At 39.6% G+C, this 27817-nt stretch overlaps 1 protein-coding gene across 2 annotated transcripts; it reads left to right on the top strand.

Moving 5' to 3' along the window:
* The first annotated feature begins 655 nt into the window (after positions 1-655).
* vps37d (VPS37D subunit of ESCRT-I) lies at positions 656-26138 on the top strand. 2 transcript variants are annotated; one of them, XM_026921590.3, is made up of 4 exons: positions 656-956; positions 12387-12558; positions 21514-21596; positions 25238-26138. In XM_026921590.3, the coding sequence occupies exons 1-4, from the start codon at positions 834-836 to the stop codon at positions 25736-25738; spliced, it is 879 nt and encodes a 292-aa protein (XP_026777391.1). In that variant the 5' UTR covers positions 656-833; the 3' UTR covers positions 25739-26138. The 2 variants fall into 2 exon arrangements, with proteins under 2 accessions (XP_026777391.1, XP_034156792.1); XM_034300901.2 differs by lacking the exon at positions 656-956 and adding an exon at positions 11511-12134.
* Positions 26139-27817: the final 1679 nt, after the last annotated feature.

Below are 27817 nucleotides of genomic sequence, written 5' to 3'. Positions count from 1 at the left end.
AACAACAACAACAACAGCAGCAGCAACAACAGCAACAACAGCAGCAGCAACAATAACAACAACAACATCGACAAAAGAACAAATCAAATGCAAGGAGCCAAGAGCTGCACGGGGGACGCCAGCTGTCTGGGGCTTATCTCATAGACCACACCGCAACACAGATTTAGTATCTGCTGTTTTTGACAATAAAAAAAATAATAATTACATTTTTTATTGTTTTTTTTTTATATCTGTTCCTGACACAAAAATAATGTTTTTCTATTTTACATAGTCTAACATAGACCGAAAACAACTTCTGCAAACTTCTACAAAAAAATAATAATAATAAAAAAAATCATTTATACATACAAATTCAAATTATACATTCAAATTCAAAAATTGCAGTAAAACCATAAAATAACATGCCCAGTCATGGACCTCTGAGCCCTTTCCCTTGATGGATGAGGTAGATGGAGGCTGACAAATTGTGCAGAGCAACAGGTGGTCTACAGTCACTACTTCTACACCTACAGAGTACCTGTTAAACCGGCCAGTCAGTGTAGGTGCTGGTTAGGCGTGTTTAAAATAAGGTGGCAGTCATTGGACACGTACAAGTTGTTCGCCCTCTTGTGGCCAAAGAAAGTCTTACACCACAAGTGCAAACGTGTGATATCCTATTGCATTGTCTCTAAACAGTGGTGTGCCTTCATACCGATGAGACCTCCTCCGCCTGCTCCTGATCTGCTCTCTGCTCTCTGCTCCTGCAGCGCGGCTCGGTTACACTCGGCGCCTTGCACGAGCGAAATGCTAACCCGAGTGCTCTAATTCGTTTTTTCTTTTAAACGGGGACGACAATGTCCCAGAAGAGGGAAGTGAACTCTTGCCCGGACGGGTACAGGGTCCTTAGCACTAGTGAACTACGGGAGCTTCTTCAAGATGAAACAAAAATGGACAAGATCGTGCGCCTTAGTGAGAAGGTGAGATATTTCGGATTTGGAATTACGACGTGAAGGCTGCACTGGTGCGCGCGCTTTCCCTCTCTCTGTCTCTCTGTCTCTCTCTCTCCCTCTTTCTCTTTATTTTTGTTCTACCATTCATGCTTCTTTTTGACCGCCCAGATGTTTGACGGCCAGATGTTTGCTGTACCGGCGTCCAAACCCGCATTCTCCCGCACTGCCGGATTTACGACGTACCCGTGTCGTTTTCTCTGCGGCGTGGCTGGCATCGCTAATAAGCGCTCGTAGTGTTTCAGGCACAGATTTTCCAGTGCAGTTCCAAAATGCCACAGTGCTTCCAGCTCAACAGATAGGTGCTTTAATGTACTATCTCAGATTAGCATCTCAGGTTTTATTGCGTAATAATCGTTACCGCGCATTAAGGAATTAATCCCAGTCTAATGAAGTGTTTAAAGTTTGAACCCGAGTTGCATTTCAACGCAAAGACTTTTCACGGATTATCAGGTTGTAATCACATTGCAACTGAATCTGAACTCTGCTTACTGATTTTGACAAATGGACTTTGACAGCAAGGCATGGCACTTCTCATCATGTCCACCATCAATTTCATATTTTGGCTGCTAGGGATGGGCGATATAGACTTACAACTATATCACAATATTTCATGATATTTTTTGCGGTAACGATATAAATGGTGATATAAAAATAGTAACATTCAACACTATCTTTTTGGCCACAAGTCTCAGAATACAGTCTTGAGAGCTCTCTGATTCACATCTGATCTTCTGTATCTGAACCATTTCCATATAACGCAGGAAGCTGGGGAGGAATCATGGGGAGGAATTGTACCGGAATATCACGGTTGATATGAAATGGCACAGCTCTAATGGCTACGACCAATAAATGTCAAATCACTTAGTATTAGACTTTAGAAGCGTGACATCTGTTCTTAGAGTAATTGCTTGGTCGAACACACAAACACGGAGGGATACCTGGGCAATGAATTCAGTTTCAGTTGAATTAAATTTTATTTGTATAGCACTGTTGTTTATCACAAAGCAGCTTTACAAACATTTAGATCCCTATCCAGGTAGAAACTGACACTGGGTCAATGTCAGCCATTCTGTTGGGCTACCAGTGCTGGCAGACTTTCAGCCACCTTTAAATCCACATCACAAATGGTGGCCCATCACTGAGGAAATGTCAGCAATTCTGTTGGGTCAGTTTTGTTTGCCCAAGCATTGACGCAACTTAATTTTGCCTGTTGTGCCACCAGAAGCAACAGACTTTCAGCCCCCTTTAAATCCACCTTGCCAATTGTTATAAAAAAAGTGCTCTTTTATCAACATTGGCCCAGTGTTGTATAGTTGTATAGGGAGGGTCAACGTAGCCACTCAAAATAGACGGTGGGCCAACGTTAGCTTGCTGTCTGCATAAGGAGTATGCCTGCGGTGACAGTTGCAAGAAAAACTCCCTGAGACAACATAAGAAAGAAAGCTTAACAAGAACCCATCCTCTTCTGGGTGACACTGGATAATGGGATTGTAAATCATTACTCTTCTACAACTATATACTATAAAGTCAAACAGTACTAAATGTGTTGAGCAGATGTTCAGTTTGAGTATATTGTGAATAAGAGTCCTGGGATGAACACAAGACAGTTCAAATCTACACTATCCAAATGATATTATCTACTGAAGTGAAGGCAAATCTTGGGCAAAAACTGTTTTTAGCACTATTTGCGCTACTAATTTGCATTTTCATTAGCCATCGTCCAGGCCATGGCTACTTGCGTATACTAGGGTGGCAAGTGTCACCCTTGATATGACACCTGCCACCCTGTTATACCCTTGCCTTTCCAGTTGCCACCCCAACTGACTGTTATGTCTCTGAGAGGTCTATGCCTTGAAGAATCATATGTAGCTGATTTAAATCATAATCGTAACACTACATGTATTTTAATAATAGCATAATAATAATAATAATAGTGCAACTCTTAAGCCACACTAATGCCATGTTGTGGCCATTCATTCCCCAGCACCACTGATAACCTATAATTCAAAACAAAGTGCATGCAGTCTTTTTTTGGCATCTCTAAACACTAAATCTTTTGGCAGCCATTAGCCTGAGTGCATATTCAAAGCGTAGGGAACATTATCTTTTAACATGTTTCCTGTGAGTAAATGTGCTCCGTCCCTGCTGAAAGTTTATCGCTGCTGACCAGCCGGGGGGCCGTGGATGGTCACGTGACCTTGCTTTGGCGCTCGAGCCTCATTGTGGTCGAGTGATGCATGATGCGTGAGCTGAGTCGCGACGCCTAAATTCATTAGCGCGCAAAGGTCTCCAAGGGCAACCGCTCAGAGACTGCTGTAACAGCTCAGTGAGACGGATGAGGGTCCTTGCCTGAGAGGGTTTAGCTTTACCGTGTACATTACCTGGCATTGTTGTCTTGAAACACTATTCAAGTATGCAAAGCTCCCATTCGTCCGCTTTTAGCAGCGGAGATGAATGAGAGCCTGTTTTCTGGTAACTCTGAAGTAAATAAAGGACACACTTTATAATCTTAACAGAGTCCTGAAGAATTTGGCAAATGCCCCTAGTCCACCCTCCCACCCCCCAACAACACACGTACTGCTGCATTCATGTGCTCCTCATAAAACTCACATTTACGACTTTGACTTGTAATTCATACTTGGAATGAGTTCAAGTGCTTGTGGTGCATATTGCCAACCAAGATGGATGTTGTTTTTGTTGCTCTTATAAGAATACAGATTTCCTTTTCATTTTCTTTGTTCATTTTGTCTATTTTAAACACAGCACAGGACATTTCGTGTTTCCAAGTCACATGCAGTGGTCGGCGTAACATATTTTCATTTTTGACATGCAAAGCCGTAACCAGGATCAACATTTTAGTGAGGTCTGCACTGCAGAAATGTGTCATCGTTAATATATCACAATCACAGTATTGCCAATGTCTCATTCTTCCCTTCTTCCATAAACTGCACTGACTCTTGTTAGACCTTTTCATTTTGCTGTGTTAAATATTTTGGTTTATTATTTAAGTTACTTGTTGATTTAATGAAATATGTTACATGATAGTGTCATAAATAGTTAATAATACACTTTATCGTGCTGTGAGTTTGTTATGTAGGAAGTGGTGGTACAGTGGTTCAGGCTTTGGGCTACTGATCATAAGGCTTACAATGACTTAAAATTCACATTAAGTGTTTATAGCCAACTAAGGAGCTTGTAGCTTGACCTGATCAGCCAACATTACTGTAGCCAGTAAGCTGATTTGGCTAGCAATGTATATACAAACTGCCAATTGCCCTTACAAACAATCACATTTATGGTATATATTCTTGCATAAACTCACACATTTATATAATAGCTATGTCAGATGTTAGCCTACAATGTGCGTTGCATACCTCTCAATAAGAAATGAAAGTCTGCTTGTGAAAGCGAAACATAATAGACATGACGTTACAAATATTGTTTGTTGTTTAATGTGACATTTCACACTAAAACCCTCGAAAGTGATATTTCACCCTCCGTAAATAGAGCTCCAGACGAAAATATACCGGTGATGATATTCATTTCCTTGACCAGAGTTTCTCAGTTTTATTAAAGTAGGTGTTGCTGTGTCTGCACTTTCAGCAAGTGGTGCAAAAATGTGTTGATAAATTGGACTGTGGATGCATATTGACTTGACAACTCCAGGAAGTGCAGACACAGTGACACCAGCTTTATTGAAACAGACTCTGCTCGAGGAAATCGGCATCGTCTCTTTGTTTCGATTTAGTTACTGAGTCAGGTCTCGTTGTGGGTTGAAGCAGCCTATAATTTTAACTGATGAGTAGAATCAGACGTGTGCAGATTCGATCCCCAGCTATTAAATTCACATTCAGATTTCTCATCACTTATAATGCTTTATACCACACCGCTGTTAAAGTCTCAAATCTGATTGGCTGAAAAGGTCTGGATTAATTTTCTAAAACAGCAGTTCAGATAATAGTGCCAGCTATGAGGCAAATCACAGGTTTATATTAATGCATTCATACTAATTCATTAGATGTTTATTTAGCAGTTATGGAAGGAGTCTCCAGTGTCAGCATAGTCAGTCAGAGAAAACATCTGCTGTAACATCTGGGTGAAAAAGTTTTTGGGACAAATCTTGATGATGGAGCGAGTTGCAGTTTCTTGGTAACATGACAAGCTGCATTTTGTGTCTTAATAACTTCAAGGGAGAGAGAAAAAGTGAGGCTGGCTCCTGTGGTATAAAAGAGAAATAAAATAAATGGGACGTGTTGTTATTGGAAAATAATCTACTTTGGGGTGTAACAATCTTCACATCAGGCTGCATCACATTTTCCTGTAACAGCACCCCTCTTTGTGTTTTATGTCTTACTTCACAGTAGATCTTGTGGGATAGATCCAGGTCTGTTTGACCTTAAAGCTGAGTTTGTTTGGTTGGTTGGTGTGAAAGCTTGTTTAGTGCGCTTTAGGCTTTTTAAATTGAATCCTGGTGTGTTTACTCTCTGGTGCATTGTGTTTGGGCAGGTGTAAATACAGCTATCATACTCAAGAGCAAAGTCACCAAGACCGAAACTATTTGCAAGAAGAGTTCTCAGGCTGCTTCTCACCAATTCCTAGTGCTGTTCAATTGCAGTTCCAATGATTCAGTCCTAAAGGAAGTACCTAATAAGTCAAAGGCCTTTAGCAAACTTTCCTTGCCCTGCCTCTTTCCACAAGCGCCTCATAAATGATTTTTTTTGGTTTAAATTTGTGCATTGTAAAACAAAATCAGAGCAAAAAGGAAAACATGAGAAATCACACAAGTTCGGACTAGACAAAGTGACTAACAGATGTAAATGCACCCTTAAAAACACAAAGGAAGCAAAGCTAGAAACTAGAAAACTGTATTCTGGAGTCTGGTTTGTGTAAACTGTAGTATAGTATAAAAACTGTCGGATTTCATTTACCTAGACTGCTATTGGTATGAAAAGAGTCTGGACTAATCTGCTACGTATGATGTATATTTTGTTAAACTGTTGGAAAGTTACCATTTGCACAAAGATGGCAGGCAAAGGGTTATCATGGTCAATCACAGAAGACTAGAAATATAGGTGAATAAAAAAAATATTAAAGCACAAATAGAATAGAAACATAATAGTGCAGCAAACAATAGTTCAAAGTAAAAAAAAACAACAACAACAACTCAGGGTTTGTGCTCTGAAAGACAAAAAGATCAAACTATAAATGATGGCCTGAAATGGTTACAAGTGAAGTGACCAATACAGCTGTCTGTGCTGTCTTCTTTAAAATTTTTATATGCCTGCAACTCACATTCTCTCCCAGTTCCCAGTGTGAGCTCAAACGCAATATGTGCCATTGTCGTTCTTGCTGTCTTTGTGACATTTTGATAGTAAAACATAAAAAGCATTGCCAGGGAGCAGAACACACAGTTTTCCATTTTATCTACAAACCTCATTGCCAGGCGACAATGGTAACCAGCTGCCTCTGGTGCTCAGGCTGATGATGAAAGTATTACACAAATGTGTGTGGTTCGGAACAACAAAATATAGTCTGAAAGCAACGCAGGGCAGCAGGCAGAGAGATTCAGTCTCTGTGAAACTGTCCTTAAAAGAAAAATGCACCCTGAATGACTTGCATATGAATTTTTTTATAATTAACTTTAATGGCATACAACATTTGTTTTGTAATGAGTTGATTTATTTCACTGGTTTCTTACATTACCCACAATGCCGTTTTACCTGCTGATAGTGGCGCCAGTGGCATTTAGCCCATTTCTCACTTCATGTCTACTTAAAGAGACCGATGTGACAGCACGTTAGTCCTTTGATCTGTTTAGCTCTCTCACCTCTGCTCAAATAGATCAGCTTCCTAAGCTTCAACTTTCATGCTAAACCCACCATCAATGGCATCACACTTGTCATCTCGTAGTTTGCCAACTAGCCGAGCCGAGTCTCTCCCGTAACTCAGTGCGACTGTGTCATATAGCTGCATTGCATTCTGTAACTTTGAATCCATTGTTTGCAATAAAGTCTCAATTACTTCTACAGTACATTCGATTTTTTTATTAATATGATTGCTGGATAATGTGCATGAGGAAACAAGTTCTCGTTATGTGGTTCTTAGGAGCTAACAGCAAAACCTAACTGTTATCCTTTATGTTTAAGATGTTGAATGTTTTTCTTCCTATACAATATTATATACAGGACCAATATTTCAATAAAAACACATTTAATGTATTTTAGGGTGGAGATTTCCTTCAATCATCTGATGTCTTCATGTAACATTTCCTGTAAAGAAACTCAGGGACAATAGCCTAGAATGCGATGGAATTACCTGTAAGACAGGTTTACTGGAAAAGTAGCCAGTCAGTGACGGTTTGTTTTAAAATATTGCTGATAATCTGCATTTAGCCAAATTTTAATCCAAGAAAATCCAGGAAACTGGATTTAAATCCAAGGATTAATTTGAGTACTTAAGCCATAGCAAGTTTGTATGGTTACTCAGTTGCTTTCTGATTTGTCAAGTCAGTTTGTTTCTGAAGTCAAGCACATCTAAACAATGCATATAAAATGGCCCGTTAGGAGCGTGTGACATTTAAATCCCCAGACACAATAGAACTGGAAAAACACCACCATCCATCCAGCGCAAAGGACATCAACTTTATTATCTGACTGCCACCCAAGCACATGACTTCAAAGTGTGTTTCCAGACTGTTTGGTCTATGTAGCTTGCTGTAATACCCAAATAGCATGGCTTTGGAGTGTCTGAAGGATGCGACTGCATTTTTCTCACAGCTGCTGAAAGGCTACTAAAAGAATTTTAGACCAAGTGAGTTATTTCCAATAAACAGGATACACAGTAAATTTTTTGACCAAGCTGCCATGGTAAACAGTTCTTTATTCATTTAATGGTCTATATATCATCTAAACCACAAGGCCTTCTGAGACTTTGTATCCATGAAGTGAGTAAACAGAAATGAAGGCATGTGCTATAGGAAATGGATAATCCATGTTGATTCCTGTTTAGGGTAATACTGGGAGCTGTTCAGACTGCACTCTGTGCTGTGCTGGGATTGTCAGAATCACAGCAAGAGAGGAAACAGTGAAAGAATAAACACAATGTTAAGTCTAAGCCAGTGATGTCTTCTGATGAGGGGCCAAATGCTCGGGATTCCAAAGACTCTGAAATTCAGCAGTGGTGGTTGACTCTGCGATCTCGTTATCCAAGATCGGATTCAAATGGGCTGAGAAATGGCAAAAAAAAAAATGGATGAGGCTCAGATGGTTATGGAGTCCGGGTGATTTATGACACATGGTGCAAAGTCAGCAGGCAGACGTATTAAACGCTCAGGAAGTGAGTGCAAGTGATAGAAGGTAAGAGAGGAACGGAAGACTTTGTAAGGCTCTGAAACACCATTTGCAGTGCATGTTTCCCTGGTAATGTCATGGCATAAAACCACATCCTATACCAAACATAACTTATTCAGTTTAAGGTGCAAAAATCCCTTGCAGAAATCAGTCTGGTAGGTGAGAGCTAATTGTGCTTAAAGGATGTAAAACATATTTAAATCATTTGAATGTGTACCTTAAGCAAAATAAAGAGTTGAAATCAGTGAATGCCTTTGAACAGTATCTGAAGTAGAATTAATTAGAACGTTCCTCTGTAAACAGGACCAATTACCATGCATGTCTAAAATGAATTCAAAGGCTTTGGACGCCCCTTTTTAAACTTTTCATCATTCTCTGCAAAATCCTGAATATTCATTAGTCCAGTATGGCACCTAATTAAAACCTGAATGCATCATCTGCTATACCATACACAATCAAGCTTAAAAACATGCTCCTTCTTTCCACTCCAATGAATATTCATTAGTTTAGTGATGGAGACATAAGTGCTAGACTTCAAGTGTTGGATAGCTTTATTTTGGGCAGCACAGTTAAGATGTAGATCTATAATCATACATGTGAAAAAAAAAAAGTCACAACCAAAAACAATTAAGAACGAAGAGAATGTTCACAAATGTGCCTTACATTAACAACTTTGTGCCAATCAGAAGCAGTGGAAACTATGAAAGTGAGCAAGCTGCTTTCATTAGCTTAAGTATTTGGCATGAATAATGTTTTCTCAGCAATCATAATGGACGTGCTGTGATATCGGCCACATAGAAGCGTTCAAGGCAGATCAGATTTACAGCACACAATAGCTCAAGCCCAGTGGAAGCCAACTATTTTTTTCTCTTCTGGAAACAGATTCATTACCCAATTCATTTGTCATTTTGTCATCTCTTTTGCCGAAAAGATCTCGAGATGTTTAGATGATCCATCTCGATGTGAAGTCTGTCTCGGCTCATACAGCTATTTAGTGGTGGAGAGTATGGGTGTCTCTAAAATGGATGGAGAATCCTAGAGGGATTCCATGGGAGCAGGGTTGGCTTTTATTTAGACTGTGAAACCAAAGAATTGGGGAATAATAACTGCTCATGATGGGTTTGCATACAGAATTGTGGGCTGGTTTTTCTCACGCCAATGTAGGACAGTAAGGAACTCCAAGTAAGGAATAAAACACGTTGGAACATGCTGTTATAGGATAATAATCAACGACAGGATGGTGTGATGCCACCTGGCATGAAGCAGAGTTACTACTGCCAATAACATCATCGTGAAGTGTTCCTCTTATATCACAGCAATTTGTCAGGCTAGCATTTTTTTATTTATTAAAGAACAACAGATCATACTTTTTTCCATTTATAGTTATGTTTAATGTTGCCGAAAATTTGTCAAACAAGTTAATTTCTGATTACATTATAAAAGCTATAAACAGTCGTTCCCTAACCAGCCTCTCTCTTTTTTTCTTAATAAGACAAAATAAATGCAGCTTGGCATGTTATCGGGAAACCAGAAAGTCCTGTGTCAGAAAAGTTACAGTTTCACCTCTGATTGTTACTGGAGACTCCTTCCAAATGTTCTAAATAAACATCTCCTCAAAGAACGCTTCACTGTATTAACAATTGCACACATTTTCAATACCTTCCAGCAAGAGGTACTGTCAGAGCTGTTGTTACAGAAAATGAATCAACACCTCTGGGCATTCAACAGCGCTTTGGTATAAAGCATTTTAAAACATTCTTTGTTTCAGTGACGCCAGTCACAACAAATCATGCAATCTTGCGGGTTGTTTTGTCTAAGGTGACTCAGTTGATTCATGTTTTTGCATTTGTCAATGGTAAGCAAGCACAGTGTGATGCTTATACATTTGCCACCATAATCTTTTTGTTTTAGAAAAGCTTGTTCCAGACACACAAACATAATTTCCACTCAGTGGGTTTTCTCCTAAAGGCACAATTTGTTATGCAGAAATTGAACATTTAATTTTCAATCAGTTAACACCCAGGGACAGAGAAAGGAACCATGTGATTCTGTGTCTGTGTTTGATTCCAAGCCATGCATTTGCGTTAATTAGAAAATGATTACCTAAGTGCTCTGAAGTTTCACTAAGTTCGTCTGAAAAACAGGTGCTGATGTGTGGGGTAAAACGTAGAATACTAATGATAATTAGGTGCAACAATGAATTGCACTGTCAGTGCTATGAGGCAGGGAATTTACAAAGGCAGTACATGGTCCTGCAGTGATAAAAAAGTTTGAAGTTGGAAGCTGTTTTCATAAAAAAAGGAACCTTACATAACCCCCAAAAGAGTTGTTTTTTTTTATTTATTTATTTTTTTTATCAGTGATGCTCTTTTAGGTCATCCTAAGCAGCTCAAATATGACACGTTTGTATGAATGTGCAGAAAATCTTCTTGGCTGTTTCACTTTCCTCTTAGCAAAATGGATACTGAAATGGAAATGGATCTAGTGGGGATACCAGTGCGGTGTTTGAAGTTATACTGAGGAATAGCAATACAGGCAATATTCTCATATTCATCGAGCAAATAGAACATTAATCCTCTTATATGCTCTGCTAAGTACAGTAAGGCTCTGCAATATTGAAGCACATGAAACCAGTAGTTAAGGCCACCTCCTGGATTCATCTTAATATTTCTGGCATAAACTAGGGGAAAGAAACACAAATTCCACAAAATTCCAGGACGACCCATACCTCATACTCTGGCACGGGCAATTACGCTTAGTGCAGAGAATGTGGTTTTTCGGGATGGCTGAACTTTTTGCGAATGCTTTCCATTAGGACGTTGGTTTGGAGGTTTGGATTTGTCTCTTCTGTTCCCCAAAGGGCTGGAGTTAGTGGTCTTGGGCAATGTCAAAGAGGGCAGAGTTACCAAATGACGTCCTGAACTGTTAAGCAACCCATCATGTACAGGAGTTTTATAATTAGATCTACAGCGAGTGAGTCGTGGCAGTCTGAGGCGGTTGTTCATTAAATATTGTCTCCACCACAGCTTCAGGCCTTGGCTCTTCCTTTGTGAGTTAAATATTCCAAATTGTCTTTCATCTGGAAATCATTCATTTGCACCCACAGCAGTAAGTTGGATTATTGGCTTTTGAAAGTTTTTTGTTTTTGAATGAGGTATCTAGGATGCTTTGTCTACTTCTTGATGATTCTTTACAGCCGTTCCACTTGCTTGTACAAGGAACATCAAGCTCCATGAATTTAACCTCTAGATAAAAATAAATCAAAAGCCTGAAAAGGGAATTAAGCTAAACCCCTCTCAACTGAATCTAGTGCCAGGTTTATAGCTTGAAGTTTACAGCTATATGGTTCCATGCCAAACCCTTTAAAGCATTCACTCTGGCCCTATGAAACACGAGCAGCGCTGTAGCCTTGACCTGGAATTCAAGCCCAATACCCAGCAAGGTGGATAGCCATGGTAGGAAAAGGCCTCTAGCTTGTACAGGCTCATGGGTGGTCTGCAGTTACATGAACACTTGTCTACTCATTTTCAAGCCTTCTTCACCATGAATAGTATGACCTATCTCCCTATGACCCATCTGTGACTGCATACACAAGTTTGATTCCTCTCACACTGCTTATACACATAAATAACACCCAAGAGCTCTATGTGCTAGCAGTTCCTCTCTGCTGCAGTCAGACTTTGAACACTGTCTCCTGTGAGGAACTGTGGCAAGGCATTGTTGCAGGTTTATTGGGGTCCTGATGGACAATAAAAAAAGTCTTGGACATGGCAAAGTTGGAATGCAGTGTGTGCAGGTGTGGATCAGAGATGTAAATCAAGAACAGGAAGAATGAAAATTGTTGACTGGTGGAATCTTTTTGAAAAGTGTTGTCTAGTTTCTACTGTTCCCACTTTGTGTTTTCTTTGCTATTTTGGGTCCAACCTTAAAATCTGATTAGGCTTTGTCCCATGCCCATGATCTTACTCTACCTGTCCAAACTTAAAAAGACAGATGGAATTGCCTGTTGTTCCTGGCTTTCTTGGTTTAACTGGGAATTTGTGTTCAGTTTCAGGAGCTGCAGGTAGAGAGGGAAACCTTGCTAGTGACTAATCGAAGTCTCGCAGAAGAAAGCCTTGCACATCGGCCCCGGCTCCAGAATGGTAAACTTCAGCTGGCTGCTAAGTACGAGGAACTCGCAAAGCTGACCGCTTCCTACAGGGAAAAACAAAGCAGACTTGGTGAGTAACTGTGCTTAGTATGTAAGTTATGATGCCAAGGATCTAAGTTCACAAGACTGTTAACCATTGTGTTGTTCTGGTACCTTTTAAAGTACACTCAAGGTGAATTCTAACAACAGATGAAAGTATGACCTAATTGTGCACTGGTCCTCAGAAGCTCTCCTTCATTATTAGGATTGTTGGTATATTTGTGTGAAGCTTATTACCATTAATGCTGTTCATTGGAGCGAGCCCTGTGTTAGAAACACTAAAGCCCATCCTCTTTCTATCCATACATACACATTCAGGACATGTTCCAGAGGTAAACAACAAAGTGAATTGGTAATGAGGCAGTGAGCACTGCTGTACACAGTGCTGTCTTCACCAAGATGGAAAATCCTTTATGGAAGATGTTATCAGCACACCTTTTCAAATTAAGGTTGTCATTAGTGCACCGTTATTTTAATCATTTGACAAAGCCCATGTTAAAAATAGCATCCGGACACTCTCAGCACCTGCTTTTGCTAGTGATATTTAATCATTGCCAGGTGAAATTGTTCCATAATAACATGACCTGATGGTCTGGTGCAGCCTCGTTCATGTGGCGAACAAATGATTGTTGGCATTGTGACCTCTTCCTGAATTGATCATCCATACATCCCTTAGCACTAGAACAGCCCACCCTCTAGATCCCCCTTCCAGGGTGGAGTGGTGTAATTCAGTCCCAAAGGGTGAGCCGAGGTCATCAGGTCTCCACCTGGCTTTCCCGCCTCCTTTCAACAGGGGCCAGGAATAACCACTGTTAACCAGAGCAGGCCGACTTAAAGTGCTCAAATTTCATTGCCCTAACCGAACCACACGATATTAAGGGAGCAGTTTGCATTTGTTGTTTTTTTCTCAATCATTCTAACCAGAGAAAGAGAAATATTATTATATTCCTCCACAATGTTCCTCTCTTGGCTAAAATCTTAGTTTGTCTAGTTCTCACGCCCCATTATTGTTCTCTGGACTGTAAGGACCTCTTGGCGATTATCAGATAATAAAATTTTAAGCTTGTGGAGTTTTTATGAAAACTAGAGAACATCTGATGGTAAACTGTGAACGAGGTGACCTCGATTGCAAAGTACAAGGGCCAACTCAAATGAAACAGAACCCACAAGAACAGACAGCAAGTTTAAACCGCAATGGTCTGGACACTTGGTATGAACAGGATGACTGCCCCGCTTGCCTGCACTGGTGTTTGCTGGAAAACAAAAGGCTGTAATTAGAACGGCCCTGCAGGGACCTCAGAGGAAGATCTCCCGCTCCCTCTTTTTCTGTCTGTCTCTCCCTTCCTATCTTATGTCTGCTTGGTCTGTTTACACCCAGCATATGAATGATTCAAGGCTGTTGGATGCACTCATATTCCTCCTGGCTGCATTAATTCTCATTAAGGATAGAGAAGCCCTGGAGAGCTACCTCGGCAACAGCCCACCACAATCCTTAAACACCTCTCACCCTCCTTTCTTAAACACTCTCTCCATCTCCATTTGAGGAGGGAGTCTACATTCCAGCTCTCAGCTCAACAAAGCCAATATGAATTATTTGTTGACATTTTCCCAGGCCCCTCCCCACCATTCTACAGACGCAAATGGCTAGGCGGATCCATTTGAAAGGGCCTTTGTTTGGACCACTACCTCCAGCGCTGTTCAAAGAACAAGGCCCAAGATTTGCAAGATTCTCAAAGGTCTTGACTGTGCAGGTCTTGTTGCTTAGTGTACAGGAATAGTGAGTTAGTGTGCACTAGTCCATATCGCCATCGCCATCTTTGTAGCTCAAGAAGTGCTGTTTTATCAACAGAGTCTTCCTCTGTTCCTCTCTCTCCCCCTTGGAGCAGCTGGCCAGTGATGGAAGAAGGGTGGAATGTTCACCTTCCTGTCACCATGTTGCACACGCGAACCCGCTTCTCCAGCTGCAGCCTGGGGCAGGATGGGTGGGAGAGAGATCCTTCCTCCTACTCTGAACATCTGATTCTCATTCTGCCACAGCTACAGGAAAAGCGTGACAGAACGAGAGATACAGGGTGAAAAAGACTAGATTCCCCTGCATGACTAAGGGAAAAGCCTTGTCTTATGGCTCAGAGCTTTGCATAATCAGGCTCAGACATCAGAGTTGTCAAGAGGGAATAACAGCTATGAAGACTGGTTCAGTTCCAGAGTCTTAACTGTCTGTTCGATGTGTTTTGCAGGGGTTTTTTTTGGTATAGTACAGTTACTCGGCTGCTGACGCCTTCACTGGCATACAGATAAGCTTCCTTAAAAATCTTCAACAACATTGTTCTACTGCTACGCCACATGTTTCCAATAGCACATTCTTGGCCTACATTTTTCTCTGGAGAGTGACAGCTTTGGTATGCTTTAGACTATTTGTTCTGCTTGTAAAGCAGAGGTAGTTGTCATAGTTTTGTAATGTGACATAGCAGCTTGGCCTGCTGTTGTGGGACATGGGGAAACCTGTTGTTGACCATTTTAGCAAGACAGTCTGTAGAAAGACTGGTCTACAGACCCATCTGGAGCATGTAAAAATAAAGAAATGAGGTCGAAACAGGTGGAGGGATATGGGGGGGCTTTAGATAAGGTGGAGATGTAAATCATCATGCAGCATGAAAAGGGGTAAATTCTGTTTGAAAGCTCCAGTAAATCAAAAGTATCAGTCTGTAGCCTGGATGAAGGTTTCACTAACTTTTTATCTGTGGGATTATAATATTTCTCTGTAAAAACCTTGGAATAACCTTACTGGTGAATGTGATGCTATTTACAACAAAAGTGGAAGATAGTGGCATCAATAACTGTGTACAGATGTTCTGGCCATGACATGATATGGAAGCAGTGCACACAAGTTCAGTATTGTACCACTGAACTTCCTACATATTTGGCCATTCTACTTCTTTCACATTCAAATAAGGCTTCATGAATCCCACTCAGGGTTGCCAGGTCTCAGCAAAAAATATCAAGCCCAACTAAATCTCAAAACCTGTACAAAAAGAGCTGAAACAAGCCACAAAAGTTTAGGCATTGGAAAAGGAAGATGTATTTTCTTCTGTGTCTTTGCATGGGAAACAACGCACGGTGGTATGCACGCACTTCTGATTTGCTGTATTTTTTTTTTTTATCATCCCCTGGTATGGACATTATCCACTCCATAATCTCCCTTTCCTTCTTCCAATCATTGCAATATATTTTACAACAGAAACAGTTCTGTACATGGTATATACACTGTCTGCACTTACACTTTCCCTTTGTTTGCCTATGTTTGTGGAAATTGATTAGAGTTCATTCTGATTATTTGCTATAAAACAAGGTCTTGGCTACTATTCCACCTGCACACTTGCTTTGTTTTACCCAAAGCCTTCTTTCAAAATTAGCCCAATTTGATGTAAATACTGATCCCAGTGTTACTCCATGCTTTGGTAGAAGCTGTGAAACATAAAGTAAATATATTTATTTAAAAAAAAGCCTTAATATACACTAACTCATGTCATTTGATAGCTCGTGATTTGTGCTGAGATTCATTACAGCAAGAAGAATGGAAACTCAAAGGGAGATTATAACAGTGCCCAAGGTAGAAAACTAAATCTGTCAGATTATATTGTTCATCTGGGTTCAAAGGAACGTTAGCATAGCTATTATATTACCATTAACATCAGTCTACTTTCTAGCTGGCTTACCATACGCTATAATAGTGCAAGCAAAGCCAGTGGATTGATACGTAGGGTAAAACTAAATTTTTGCTCTCTTATTGGCACAAACTCAGTCAGAATATGTAATTAAGGAATAAAACACAATGGAGCATACTGTTATAGGTAAATAAGAAATAATTAATGATGGGGTGTGATTAGTAATTGTTTTACAATAACTGCATGTCCTGAAGTGTTTTATTCCTCTTATACCACAGCAGTTTACACTAACAATTTTATATTTATTAAAAAAGATCACATAGTTTATATATATATATATATATATATATATATATTTTTTTTTTTTAATCCAATATCATCATCATTAAGTGTATTGGTGTTTATATTCATTTAATAATTGCACACATTAATATAAACTATAACATTATATGAGCTTATATTATTGGTTTTGGCTATATTACAGGACTTTTTAGCTTCTGTGACTGATAATATTACTATATTATACTGTTAGCAGCGGTATTGGTGACTAAACCAAAGAGGGTTTTTTTTGTTTTTTTTTTTGCTTTAGTTCTCACTGGTGGGAGAGTTTATATTTAACAGGATTTGAGTCCCCCGCTTTTTGCCTCTCAGTATTTTAAATAAGACAGGGTGGTTATCAAAGTTGGATTAGGGCTATTGAGCTACCCCACGCCTTGGCTTAGGCTCTCAGTAGGAGAATGAGGCCCCTCGCAGACGTTTGAAATTCATCCCTTGAAAATCTACCCAAGTGCACAAGTCCCTGGAAATAATATACTTTACATTATTTCATCATTGCTAGCATTGGGTGAGAGTTCACATGAGTTTAAGCACACTGAATGTAAGAAGAAAAATTGAGACATTATATAAAAAAAAGAACACTGTGAAAATTTAAGAAAGATGTTTAAATTAATATGCATTTATGCCACTTTCATTAAGCATGTTATTATTGCTTATGGTAGGTTTTGATTAAAACAAGACACTGGCTGATAATATTCAAGGTACAAATACCATTACCACATGTGTAGCACAGTTGGCATGTACTTATTTAGAAAATGTTACCCCTCCTGCAGTAGCTATTTGACTTTAGTAGCTAGACTAAGTGATTGCTAGTAATACTAAGAACTATCAAGCTAGCTAAGAGTAAGATGTTATACTGTGTAAACCCAGTACCCAAGGTCATTATCAAGCTAGCTAACTTTAAGTTATTATATTGTGTAAACCTGTACCCAAAGTTACTATCAAGTTAGCTAAAGTTAAGCTATTATTTTGTGTAAACTAGTTCAGAAGGTCAGTACCAAGCTAGCTAACATTAAGATAACTACTCTGTAACTAAAACCACTAGTCAGGTTCACAATTGTATTATATAAAACATTAACGAAGTGTAAGTCTTCAGGCTCTCAGTACGAAATAGTAAACATTTCTGTTTTCATCCATAACATGTTAACATGGCACTTATACGTTAATAAATTCTTAATAAATTATAATAAATTTGCAAAATGATGTTTAAAAAACTGTCTCTTAACATGTGCACTGTCATAAGCAGTAGGCATATCTCCTTAAGTAGCCCTCAAGGCTTTTTTCTATTTCTGTCTCCATTTTGAGCTTGCATGTATTTATGTGTTTGGATGAGGGGAAACGTTTCCGAAATTGACCCCAAACAGCCGCTGTATAAGAGCCCTCATGTGCGTTGCCTCTACTCAGTCTGCTCCTGTAATGCTCTCATGAGGCTGAGCTGGAGAAATTGCCCGGCTACAGATGTCGGCTCAATGCCTTCATCAGGAAGTGAGTGAAAGCAAGAGCATGAGCAAGGAGTTTGTGCCAATCAAGTTCATTTTAGCGTCCAAACTGGTGCCTGAAGTCATTTTCCCCCCTCTTTTGTGAGCAAAACAGTCGGCGGTATTTATCTTCAAAAACCACAAGAGGACACCCACTGCTCTGGTGTTTTGACAGGAAGTGTGTATATTTATGTGGGGTTGAGTGTGTGTCTATGTAGATGTGTGTGCAAAAAATGAGACTCATTTTCCTGTGTATAGAAGCTTAACAAAACTCAAATTATTGCTTTGTGGAATGTCTAAACCAAGACTGTCCATTATTAATGGCAACGATACGGGTCTGATTTCAGATTTTCATTCCAGCCAAACAGGAGCTACAGAAGATTTCACTTGTTTAAATCTCAGCCATCAGGTGTGGCTGTGTTTAGTTTAAATGAAAGACTGCGGTCAGATAAAATCAGACTCCAGTGCCGTAAACTATTCAGATTGATCATTCTTTTAAAGCTGTGCATCTAATTTAAAACTTACTGGAACTACTGCTCCTTTCAAAACCATTTTTACTCCCAACCTAACCATTGGGAGCATATAACTGTAAATACTGTAAATTATGCGGTTAGTATGGAGAAAATAGTAAGTCCCAGAGTACGAAATCTCAGAGAAAAGATGCTTTCAGAGAGAAGATAACTATTAGAGAAGAATCAGAAGGGGAAAAAATCCTTCACGGTGGTTTTCACCAGTGGTTTTTCCTTCTTTTCAGCCTCCTATTGAAGGTTTTGTTTGCGCACCATAAGAACCATTTATTTGCTACAAATAGAGCTTGGAACCTATAATTTAGTCCTCCAGAAGCCTCTTATGCTTCCAGACCCCCTATAATCTCATTAGTCCCAATCGTTCCATAGCATTCCAGCAATCTTGTTAATGCTATAGGTTCTTGCTCATATCCTGATTGTAAAAAATCTGCATTTGTCAGCTTCGTGTCAATCATTTATGCGTTTTAATTAACAGATTGGGACCGTATTGATTTGATTCGTTTTTGTGTGTGTTGGTCAGTTTTGACACCATTGTGACAGACTTGCACTATGGGTCTCGTTTCCCTGGTTCTCACAAGCCTCTAGGTTTTATTGGCTCTAAAGTACCCACCCCCAACACACCCTCCATCCATGTGAAGTGCTGTAGCCCCAAGGGGCCCACTGGGCAAGTTCTCCCTAGAATGTAGGTCACCTAAATCTGCTCCCCAAGTGAATGTTTTACTTTGCCTGTCACCTTCCATTACAACTCCAACATCTGGCTAGCAGGGTCACGCAAGTGCCAAGCCATTCATACTCCCTTTACGGCCACACGCTTCACCAGGCTGGGATATGCAATGTGGAAAGCACTCTAAAGTGATGCATGAAATAATATCTAAAGCCTGTTTTAGACTGTGCGATTACTGTAATTCTTTAAGATTATGACTTGTCACACTGTATGAGATGATCCCAATAAAAGTCGGGCGGAAACAGACTGTCAGATTATATGATGAAGATCCTCTTGACCTGCAACTAAAGAAAGTTCTGCTTACGTCATCAATCAGTGTGATCAGTTATGTAATAAGGATAATTTTCTGTTCGTTAGCATGTTTATATTTATGTGTTGCCATTGCATGTATTGTATTTGTAGCTGTCCCTTGAGTTTCACATGATCGTATATCATCCTTTTTTTCTGACACTGCAAGAACTTTGTTGCAGACCATCTTTGGCTGCAAAGGCAGTAAATGGTGAGCACATCATATTATGCATTCTAAGACCACCATGCATTCCAAGCTTTTTGTACATGTTTGCTGTTCTGGTTTTGACCATGTATTGTTCCTGTACTTTGAGTCTTGTTTTGCTCTGATCAGTCTGTTTTTTTTTTATTATGCTGTTGGATTTGCCCTTGGATTGTTAGCTGATTGTGTTTTAATAAACTCTGCATTTGCATCCAACACGTGCCTCATTCCTGACAGCTAAGATGTGCGATTTTTGTCTGTGGAAGCCAAATCAGGGGGAAAAATCATACTGTGTAAAGCCGGCTTAAGAAGAACAGAGCGCATATAGGCAGGGAAAAGATGAGGTGTTATCAGTAGAGACACCTCTGGCAAGGCAAATTAGTTTTGGTGAATTCTACCGCGTGTGAATCAGGCCTTTAAATGTCGCAAGATGCTTAAATATCTCCCAGCCTGCAGTGCTTGTGTTCATCACATCAACATTTTCCATCTTTATGGAGATTTCTCAAGCTGAGGATGAGACCTCAACCCATTTGGAAGGTATTCTTTTCTGAGGGTCACGTTGTTGACAGAATGTTTGCATGTTTTCTTTATGAGAAAAATTCCGGTATCCAGGTGGCTATGAATTAACACAGGGTCTAACAGGTTTTTTTTTTTTTTTTTTTTTTTTATAGAAACACAGATGTACTCTAATGTGATCATATAATTTACATGCAGTACAATACAATAAAATACAATCATGCTATTGTGGCAACCTAAAGTGAGGCTTTAGAGATAAGAGAGTGAGGCTTAGAGATAAATATCTCATTTATATCCTTATAATATAAATATATCATTTATATCATGTCCTTTTTCTTTTTACTTCTAAAAGTAAAGACAGTATAGAAATGAACCAAATACAACCCACAGAAATAACATTCTGAGATTCCTCCAAAGCTACATCATTTTGTTGATTGCCATAAGTATACGTTCACATACTCGCATACTACCCTAGAGCGTGTAGCAGAAGACAAAAAAAATGTTTCCCAACAAAAGAGGCAACATCTGCTTGTAAAATCACAGACGCCTATCCACACAAGAGCAAAATTATCAGCCCACCCTTGAGTTGTTGGATATTTTGAGCTGGAATTTTCTCAGGGGTAGAGAGATAGAACTGCTGATCTGGACAGAAATAAAATCACAGTAGCACCTGAAAGGGTGAAATTACCCGTAAAATTACTGCTGACCAAACTCCATTTCTAACAAGTTGGCTTGAATTAAGGAACATAATGGAGGCCAGTTGGTGTCATGGTGCTGACCTGCGCTTGCCCTCCTTAGCTACTAGCACATACTGTCTTTGCTCATCCCCCCCAAAGGACTCGGACATTAGCACATGTTAAACTGGCTGGTCACTATAGTAACCCCACGAGAACACTCTCTGTGGGACCAGAGAAAACCCCCCACCCCCCACCCCCATACTTATTAGCGGAGATGAGCTAACAGAAAGTGATTGCTTCCTCTGTCCCCTACAAAGACACTCTCACACAGCAAACAGCACAAGCACACAGCTATACACTTGTACACAGTAGTGTGTTTGTGCAAAGCTAACCTTCAGGACTGGTTTTAAAGAAATGTTTGGTGTTCCCGTGTCCTGGGTGTTCACGCTCTCAGTGGTGCCTCGTATTTCTTTCATAGCAACAATCTCAATATGGACATGTCATAGCCAACCCTCTCAATGTCAGTTTAGCTCATAGTGTTAATAACAGCTGAAATGTTTTGTGCTCTTTCAGAGACCCACACGCAGATGCGCAGTCCACAGACGGCTCAGAATCTCCTACAAGAGGAGGTGGCACATGCTGAGGAGCAATCTGAGGTAAACTGGATATCTTGACTTCTCTTTCTTCAGTTTTTAACTTCCTCCTATAATGCTGAAAAAAGAAGGAGTGTCCCCCTCTCCCCCTCAATTAAGAATAAATTCAGTGTTTTCACAGCTTAACACTGCATGGCTTGCAGTACTTATGCAATGCAATGCTAAACACGCCAGTGTGGAAATGGAGGAAAAGAAAAAAAAACTTGTTCAGAAATTGTTTTTGCGCTCAGGGTGACCCAGAAAAGCATGCTAAGATCTTCAGAAACATTATGAACCTGATGTACGAAGCTGTTTCCATTTCCAGGCATAATTAGGCTGCATTCTGTCCTAAAACCCTTGTACGAAACTGGCATACGAATATAACTATCCAGTTTACGCACTTTGGTGAAAAGAATAAACTATTCTTATTTATTCAGATAAACTATGTGTTTTATTACTGCTTGTCCAACGGGCTGCTTTTGTCACCTTTCATAGCACATACTGCAAATTACTAACATTTACATCAATTTTCCTCAAATCTAGCAAAGAAATTTGACACACTTCTGAATCTTACTGCAGCCGCAGTTGAGCACAGGAAAAATGGAATCCAGATTAATTACACACTTTTATATGAAGTCATTTATTCTTTTCATACCCATCCTTTTCAATATCTTCATACAGTATATCAGCCATATTAATGTCTTCTACACTGTTTATTTGTTCCTTGTTAACACATTTATCTCTTTGTTACTGAATGTGCATTTCCTGTTTAGTCCCAAGGTGTTGGTTAGCTCAGTGGTTGACCATTTCCATCACTTTGCAGTTTTTAAACTGTAATTTGTGTGCTTCACATAGAGCCCATTTAGTATACAGATTTCAAACACATTTTGTGGCACATGAAGTCGTGTTTAGTGCTGCACCTCATCATGTACGCAACATCTGGCCCTAAATATCTCACAAATGTTAAGAAGTGGTGCAATTTTAATGGGAAATCCAGTCAGATGCAGAACACTGTTAATACCTGGATGTTTTACTAAAACCACTGGACCATTTTGAAGCCTACTTTATTTAGTTCAATTATTGATGTAAAACAAGAGCACCTCTACATCACATATACACCACAGATAATATAAATTTATTGTAAAAGAAATGTGCCAGTAAAATTAAGGCAGGTAATAAAATCTAGTTAAAAGCTAAAATGGTGATGGATGGAGCCTGATGAATGTTTATTGTTAATTTGTTCCAGATCTGCAGTGCTTAAAAACAAAAGACTGCTTCAGAACAACTTTTCTAAGTTTCATGAATGGAATTTGGAGAAGTCTAGCTCTAGATGATCATAAGACACGATTTAGAACATAGTTTATCAGGGATTCGGCGATGTATGAAGGTGGTGTGCCGTTAAGAGATTTAAAAAACTAGTAATAAAATTTTAGAATATAGTATTTACAGTACTACCTCAGTTGAGATGGTTACAGAATCAATTAAGATGGCCTTGTATTTATTTTCACTAGAAGTTAGTTAATCACACTTTGCCTCTGACAAGCCACAATTATATGTTTATATTTATAGAGGTTTCTAATTAGCTTTTTGTGGGTGTTTTGGTCAAATTAATACAGTCAGGTACAATTCAGCCCTGATAGACAATAGACATTGTCACAAAGTAGCTTTAAAGAAATCCGGATATAGATTTAGATCCCCAATGAGCAAGCCAGGTTCGGCAGTTTGTGGTACACCGCAAATGCAATGTGTAGCAATATAATCAAACGTGCTATTTTTATCCATTTCTAGCAGCCACTCTTCCTTCACTGTGGTTTTCTTTTAATGTTATGAGCACACGCACGTATTCAATAAGGAATGCTTCGTTTTTTTAAAACCTGTTTGCTTGTCTCTCCAAAGATCCACACTATATTCAATATTTAATATCCTTGTATTAGGAATCCAAGAGATCAAAGCACATAAAGCAATCCAATGATAACGTCAGATATCCAATTATCATAAACCTGATGCTATTATATTAACTATAATCGAGTCATGGGCAGGATAAAATGCACACATTTGCTGAGCAGCATGAAATTGTTGTCCTGCTGGTGTGGCACCAAACCGAATTAAAAGAATCTTATTAAGTTAGCAAACCATTATGGCTTAGCTTAAATTGCTCATTATGATCCATGAAAGCAACACAAACCATTAAACAGGAGCTAAAAACTCTTGAGTACAACATGGCTTCAATATATGCAGATGACACTGTTACAGTCAGATCTCGCCAGCTTCTCAGCTGGTGTGCACCTGATCGATCGAAGGGCCATAAATAAACATCCTGCTTTTCAGCCCACTGTCAAGGCCTGACTGACAGCCCTGAGACTTCGAGTCATTAAGCTGCTCTGTTCTGATCGATGGCTAGGCTAAATGGATAGTCACCTTGTGCCTGGTGTTGCTGTCAGCCAGGTACAAACGGGCAGCATTTTGTTGGAGGCAAACGTCTCCGTGGCCTATCCATTTACCTGCTGGATTAGAGCCATCGATTTCCTGTTGGAGCAGACAGACATGCTCTTGTTATAAAATAGATACACAAAGCTGTGCAGTATATAATTAAGTGATGCAAAAGCATAAATGAAGTTATATTGACTATATCACATTAGTCACTTTCTGAGAGGTTTATATAAGCTAATTAGTTAATTAATTAATAAGTAATTAGTTATTTAAACCTGAAGGCAGGTATTACTCTCCTTAACAGAGCTATATTCTGAGTTGAGGAAAATGTACTTAGTAAGAATTTGATACTGAAATTGCTCATTATTCAGACCTCATGTGTAACTACAGACTTAAGTGCTGTTCAGAAGTTATGAAAGAGGTACACAAGTGGGGTGGAGTTTGAGTGAAGAGGCATGTCCCTGTTACGCACAATTCTGACTTTGTACTTGAGGCAGTATTTCTTGTGTGACATCAGCTCGAATGAGGAGCAGTATTAAAATTTGCATAATCTGAATGGGCAGTCCAAAAAAGCAGCTGCGTAACCAAACTTTCAACAGGGATAACTTTCCCCATGTAAATATTGATGTAACTTTTGGATTCTGAATATGACCCTAATGGTGCAATGGAATAGAATGGCTGATTTTGATCAGACAAGCTCCAAATGGATGAGACTCTTTATCTGAGCAGATGGCAAAAGCCATTGATTTATGGCTCGCTATGAGCAGTGCCTCAATACAGACTATATTGTGTTTACCAGGGTGGAAATCAGAGTGAGACAGCTAGGAGACACAGCTATCATCAATAATTTAATTACCCCATACTGGGCTGGATAAGGGCCTACCACCTGCTCTCTAGAACAGAATCTCCTGTAGACACATTAATATCATGTTAAATTATTCACATGCCGTGATCACTCAACTGACTTATGTGTACAGACATGTTAGTGTATCGAGTCCAGTTCAGGAACTCTTGAGGTGTGACAAACAGGAAACAAGTACATTAGTGACAAATGTGTTCCCTGTGAATATTTGAGTTGACAGAGAATTCCCCAGTTTTTTTTACACTGGAATTATTGTGCTCAAAATAACCAAAAAAGAGACTTGGTTTGGAACAAGATGAGTGAAAGAATGCTGCATGCTTGTGAATCCTGTCTAACTTCCTGCTCTCTGATATCTGTTGTTTAACATCCATAGGAGCTTCTGAAGAGATTCATGGAGGGCCAAGTCCCACTGGAGGGCTTTCTGGATTCCTTCCAGAGCTTCAGGAAGACGTATCACATCCGCCGTGCTCAAGTTGAGAAGATCCAGGAGCTCAACCGCTCTGAGAGGAAGCAGACCAAGCGCTTAGAGGAAGAGGAGGAAGAGCAGAAGAAAAAGGGTCAGGGGTCAAAAGAGTTCCGGCCCAACGGCATTACCTCCCATGGGTCGGCTCGCGTCTTCCAGGTGCGTTACGGCCTCACGCCGGCCATCCTGGTGCCCCTGTCTACGTCCTCAGCTTCAGCCACTAGCTTGTCTCCTCTGGACTCATGCCCAGGACAGCGGCAGGCTTTAGGGCATGGTGCCCCTCATCCATGCCCTGGCCAACCTGTGGGCCTCAGAGTGATAGGACAGTTACCAGGCTGGCCGATCAGACCGGTGCGTTTACAGCAGCTCTATAGGCCCAGTCCACATCAGCATGAACCTCCATATCGATAGCGTCCAAACACTGTGCATCAGTAATGTCTGACTTGATCTACTCAGAGACCTTTGGGTTAATGTAAAATTTTCATTGGACAACACAAAGGTCGCTTTCATCCGCCTAAACGGGAGATGACTGGAAAGCCATAAAATGTCTTGTCTATGTTGTGAACAAGCCAAGGGGTTGTACAACTCCAGGGCGTCTCTGTCATTGTTGCCGGTGTGTGTCATTTTGTTTTCTTCCTGTCCCTTTTGTCGGGATATGGCTGCTGCTTTTGTGAGGGAATGAGAGTCGTTAAGACACTGATTTCTGACTGGAAGGACTTGTTTGATGCCAATGATGTTCTGAGAAATGCCAGGCTAATGATATTGCCTTGTTATGGTAATGATTATCAATAAAGTCCTATTATAATGTTTATTATAAACCAATATTTCAGTGCTTCCAAAGCTCATTTATGTCCTTTGTAGTTCGTTGCCCAATGCACTGCACTCTCAGAAAAAAAGGTACTAAACTGTAGCTTTCCTTTTCACTGGAGTGGAAGCCTTAAGGGTAAGTTTTTTCCTTTACTGTGCATCTTTTACATGGTAACGTGAATGTAAACTTTAAAGTGTTACTCTGAAAGCTATTTAATGGTATAAGACTGGCCCTTAAAGTCCAATTGTGTACTTTATGTCTTTTTTAAAGGCCCATCACATCCACATTACCGTGTAAAAGATACACACTAAGGAATGGTACAGTTTAGTACCAGCTTTCAGCTTTCCGCTGAAAATTCAGTTCTACAGATTTTATTATTTATTCATTCAGTGTGATACACATGCATTGAGAGTGTTGGTCCCAGGCTTTGCAAAAGACTTTTGTCACAGAATATGTTTGTGAACGCTGCTGTCAGAAATGTGGGTCTGTTTCATGAGATACAGAGAGATTCATTAACCAAAATTGATTACAGCTTTCCAAATAAATTGGGGCAAGCCACCAAAAATGAATGCAAGTGTGTTCCCACATTATTCAGACTGGAAGTCATATCAAAGAAGGCAGAATCTATTTATTTATGGAAATCCTGTTTAAAATTGAGCGCCTTGCGTCATCTTGAAATGCTGCATGTTCACTGTGACTAATAAGACTGGTTTTAATTCCAGGCATGGAATATTTCATAGCCATATAAAAATAAAAATAACTTTTCATATCAGTAGAAGCGTTCGACAAGATGCCAATGTGAAATCATGTAAGTATCGCAGGAATCATCAGTACTTATATAACATCCACATATCTGCCAGTTGCTTAATTTTTGTTGCTTTTTTTTGTTAAATTGGTTTATTTTTGACCAAAAGTATGTGGACATTTGACCATCACACCCATGTGTAGTTCTTCCCCAAAGCACACAATTGTGTCCAACCAACTCCATGTTGGAATAGGCAGGTATGAGTATGATGGTCAGGTGTCCACATACTTGTGGACATATAGTGTGTATAATTCAAGCCACAGGTTTTACATTATTTCTAAATGTGGCACTGCTGTTTAGCTGCTTGGTAAAGCTAAATATAGTGAAGCATATCTTCTAGCAAGAAGTGTGGAAGTGTTATATTTTTGCCTTATACCACAGCACTGTGAAATTCTCAAAACTGATTGGCTAGAAGTTGTTGGTGAGCTTTCTATAAAAGCAGAACTGATAGGAGTGCCATAATCTAAGCCTAATAATAAAAAACAGATTAAAAATGTGTTGTTATGACCAGATGTTATTTGAGTTAAGCATATATAATCTTCAGTGTCAGCGCTTTGTAACAAGCACTGAAGTAGTATAGTTGTAAGCCAACTTTCGCCATGGCAAAGTCTTCAGGACAGATGGCTTTGTGGTTTCTCAGACTTTTTTTCTGGCTTATTAACTTCAAGATAAAGTAAGGGAACCGTACCTTGATTCACGGATTTTCAATAACATTGTATTTATGCATGTAACTATAAATAATTAAAAGTGCAACATATCACTGTAATTAATAAACAATTGTAATCATTGGCTAATTGCTGTGATATAAGAGGAATATAATACTTCAGGAGAAGCTCTAGGAGCTAAAACCAGTTGATATTCAAAAGCTTAAAGTATA

The sequence above is a fragment of the Pangasianodon hypophthalmus genome, chromosome 27, assembly GCF_027358585.1.
Source record: "Pangasianodon hypophthalmus isolate fPanHyp1 chromosome 27, fPanHyp1.pri, whole genome shotgun sequence".
NCBI classification, from domain to species: Eukaryota; Metazoa; Chordata; class Actinopteri; order Siluriformes; family Pangasiidae; genus Pangasianodon; species Pangasianodon hypophthalmus.
The sequence above is the reverse complement of the archived record's forward strand: the minus strand, read 5'-3'. Positions and strand labels throughout refer to the sequence as shown.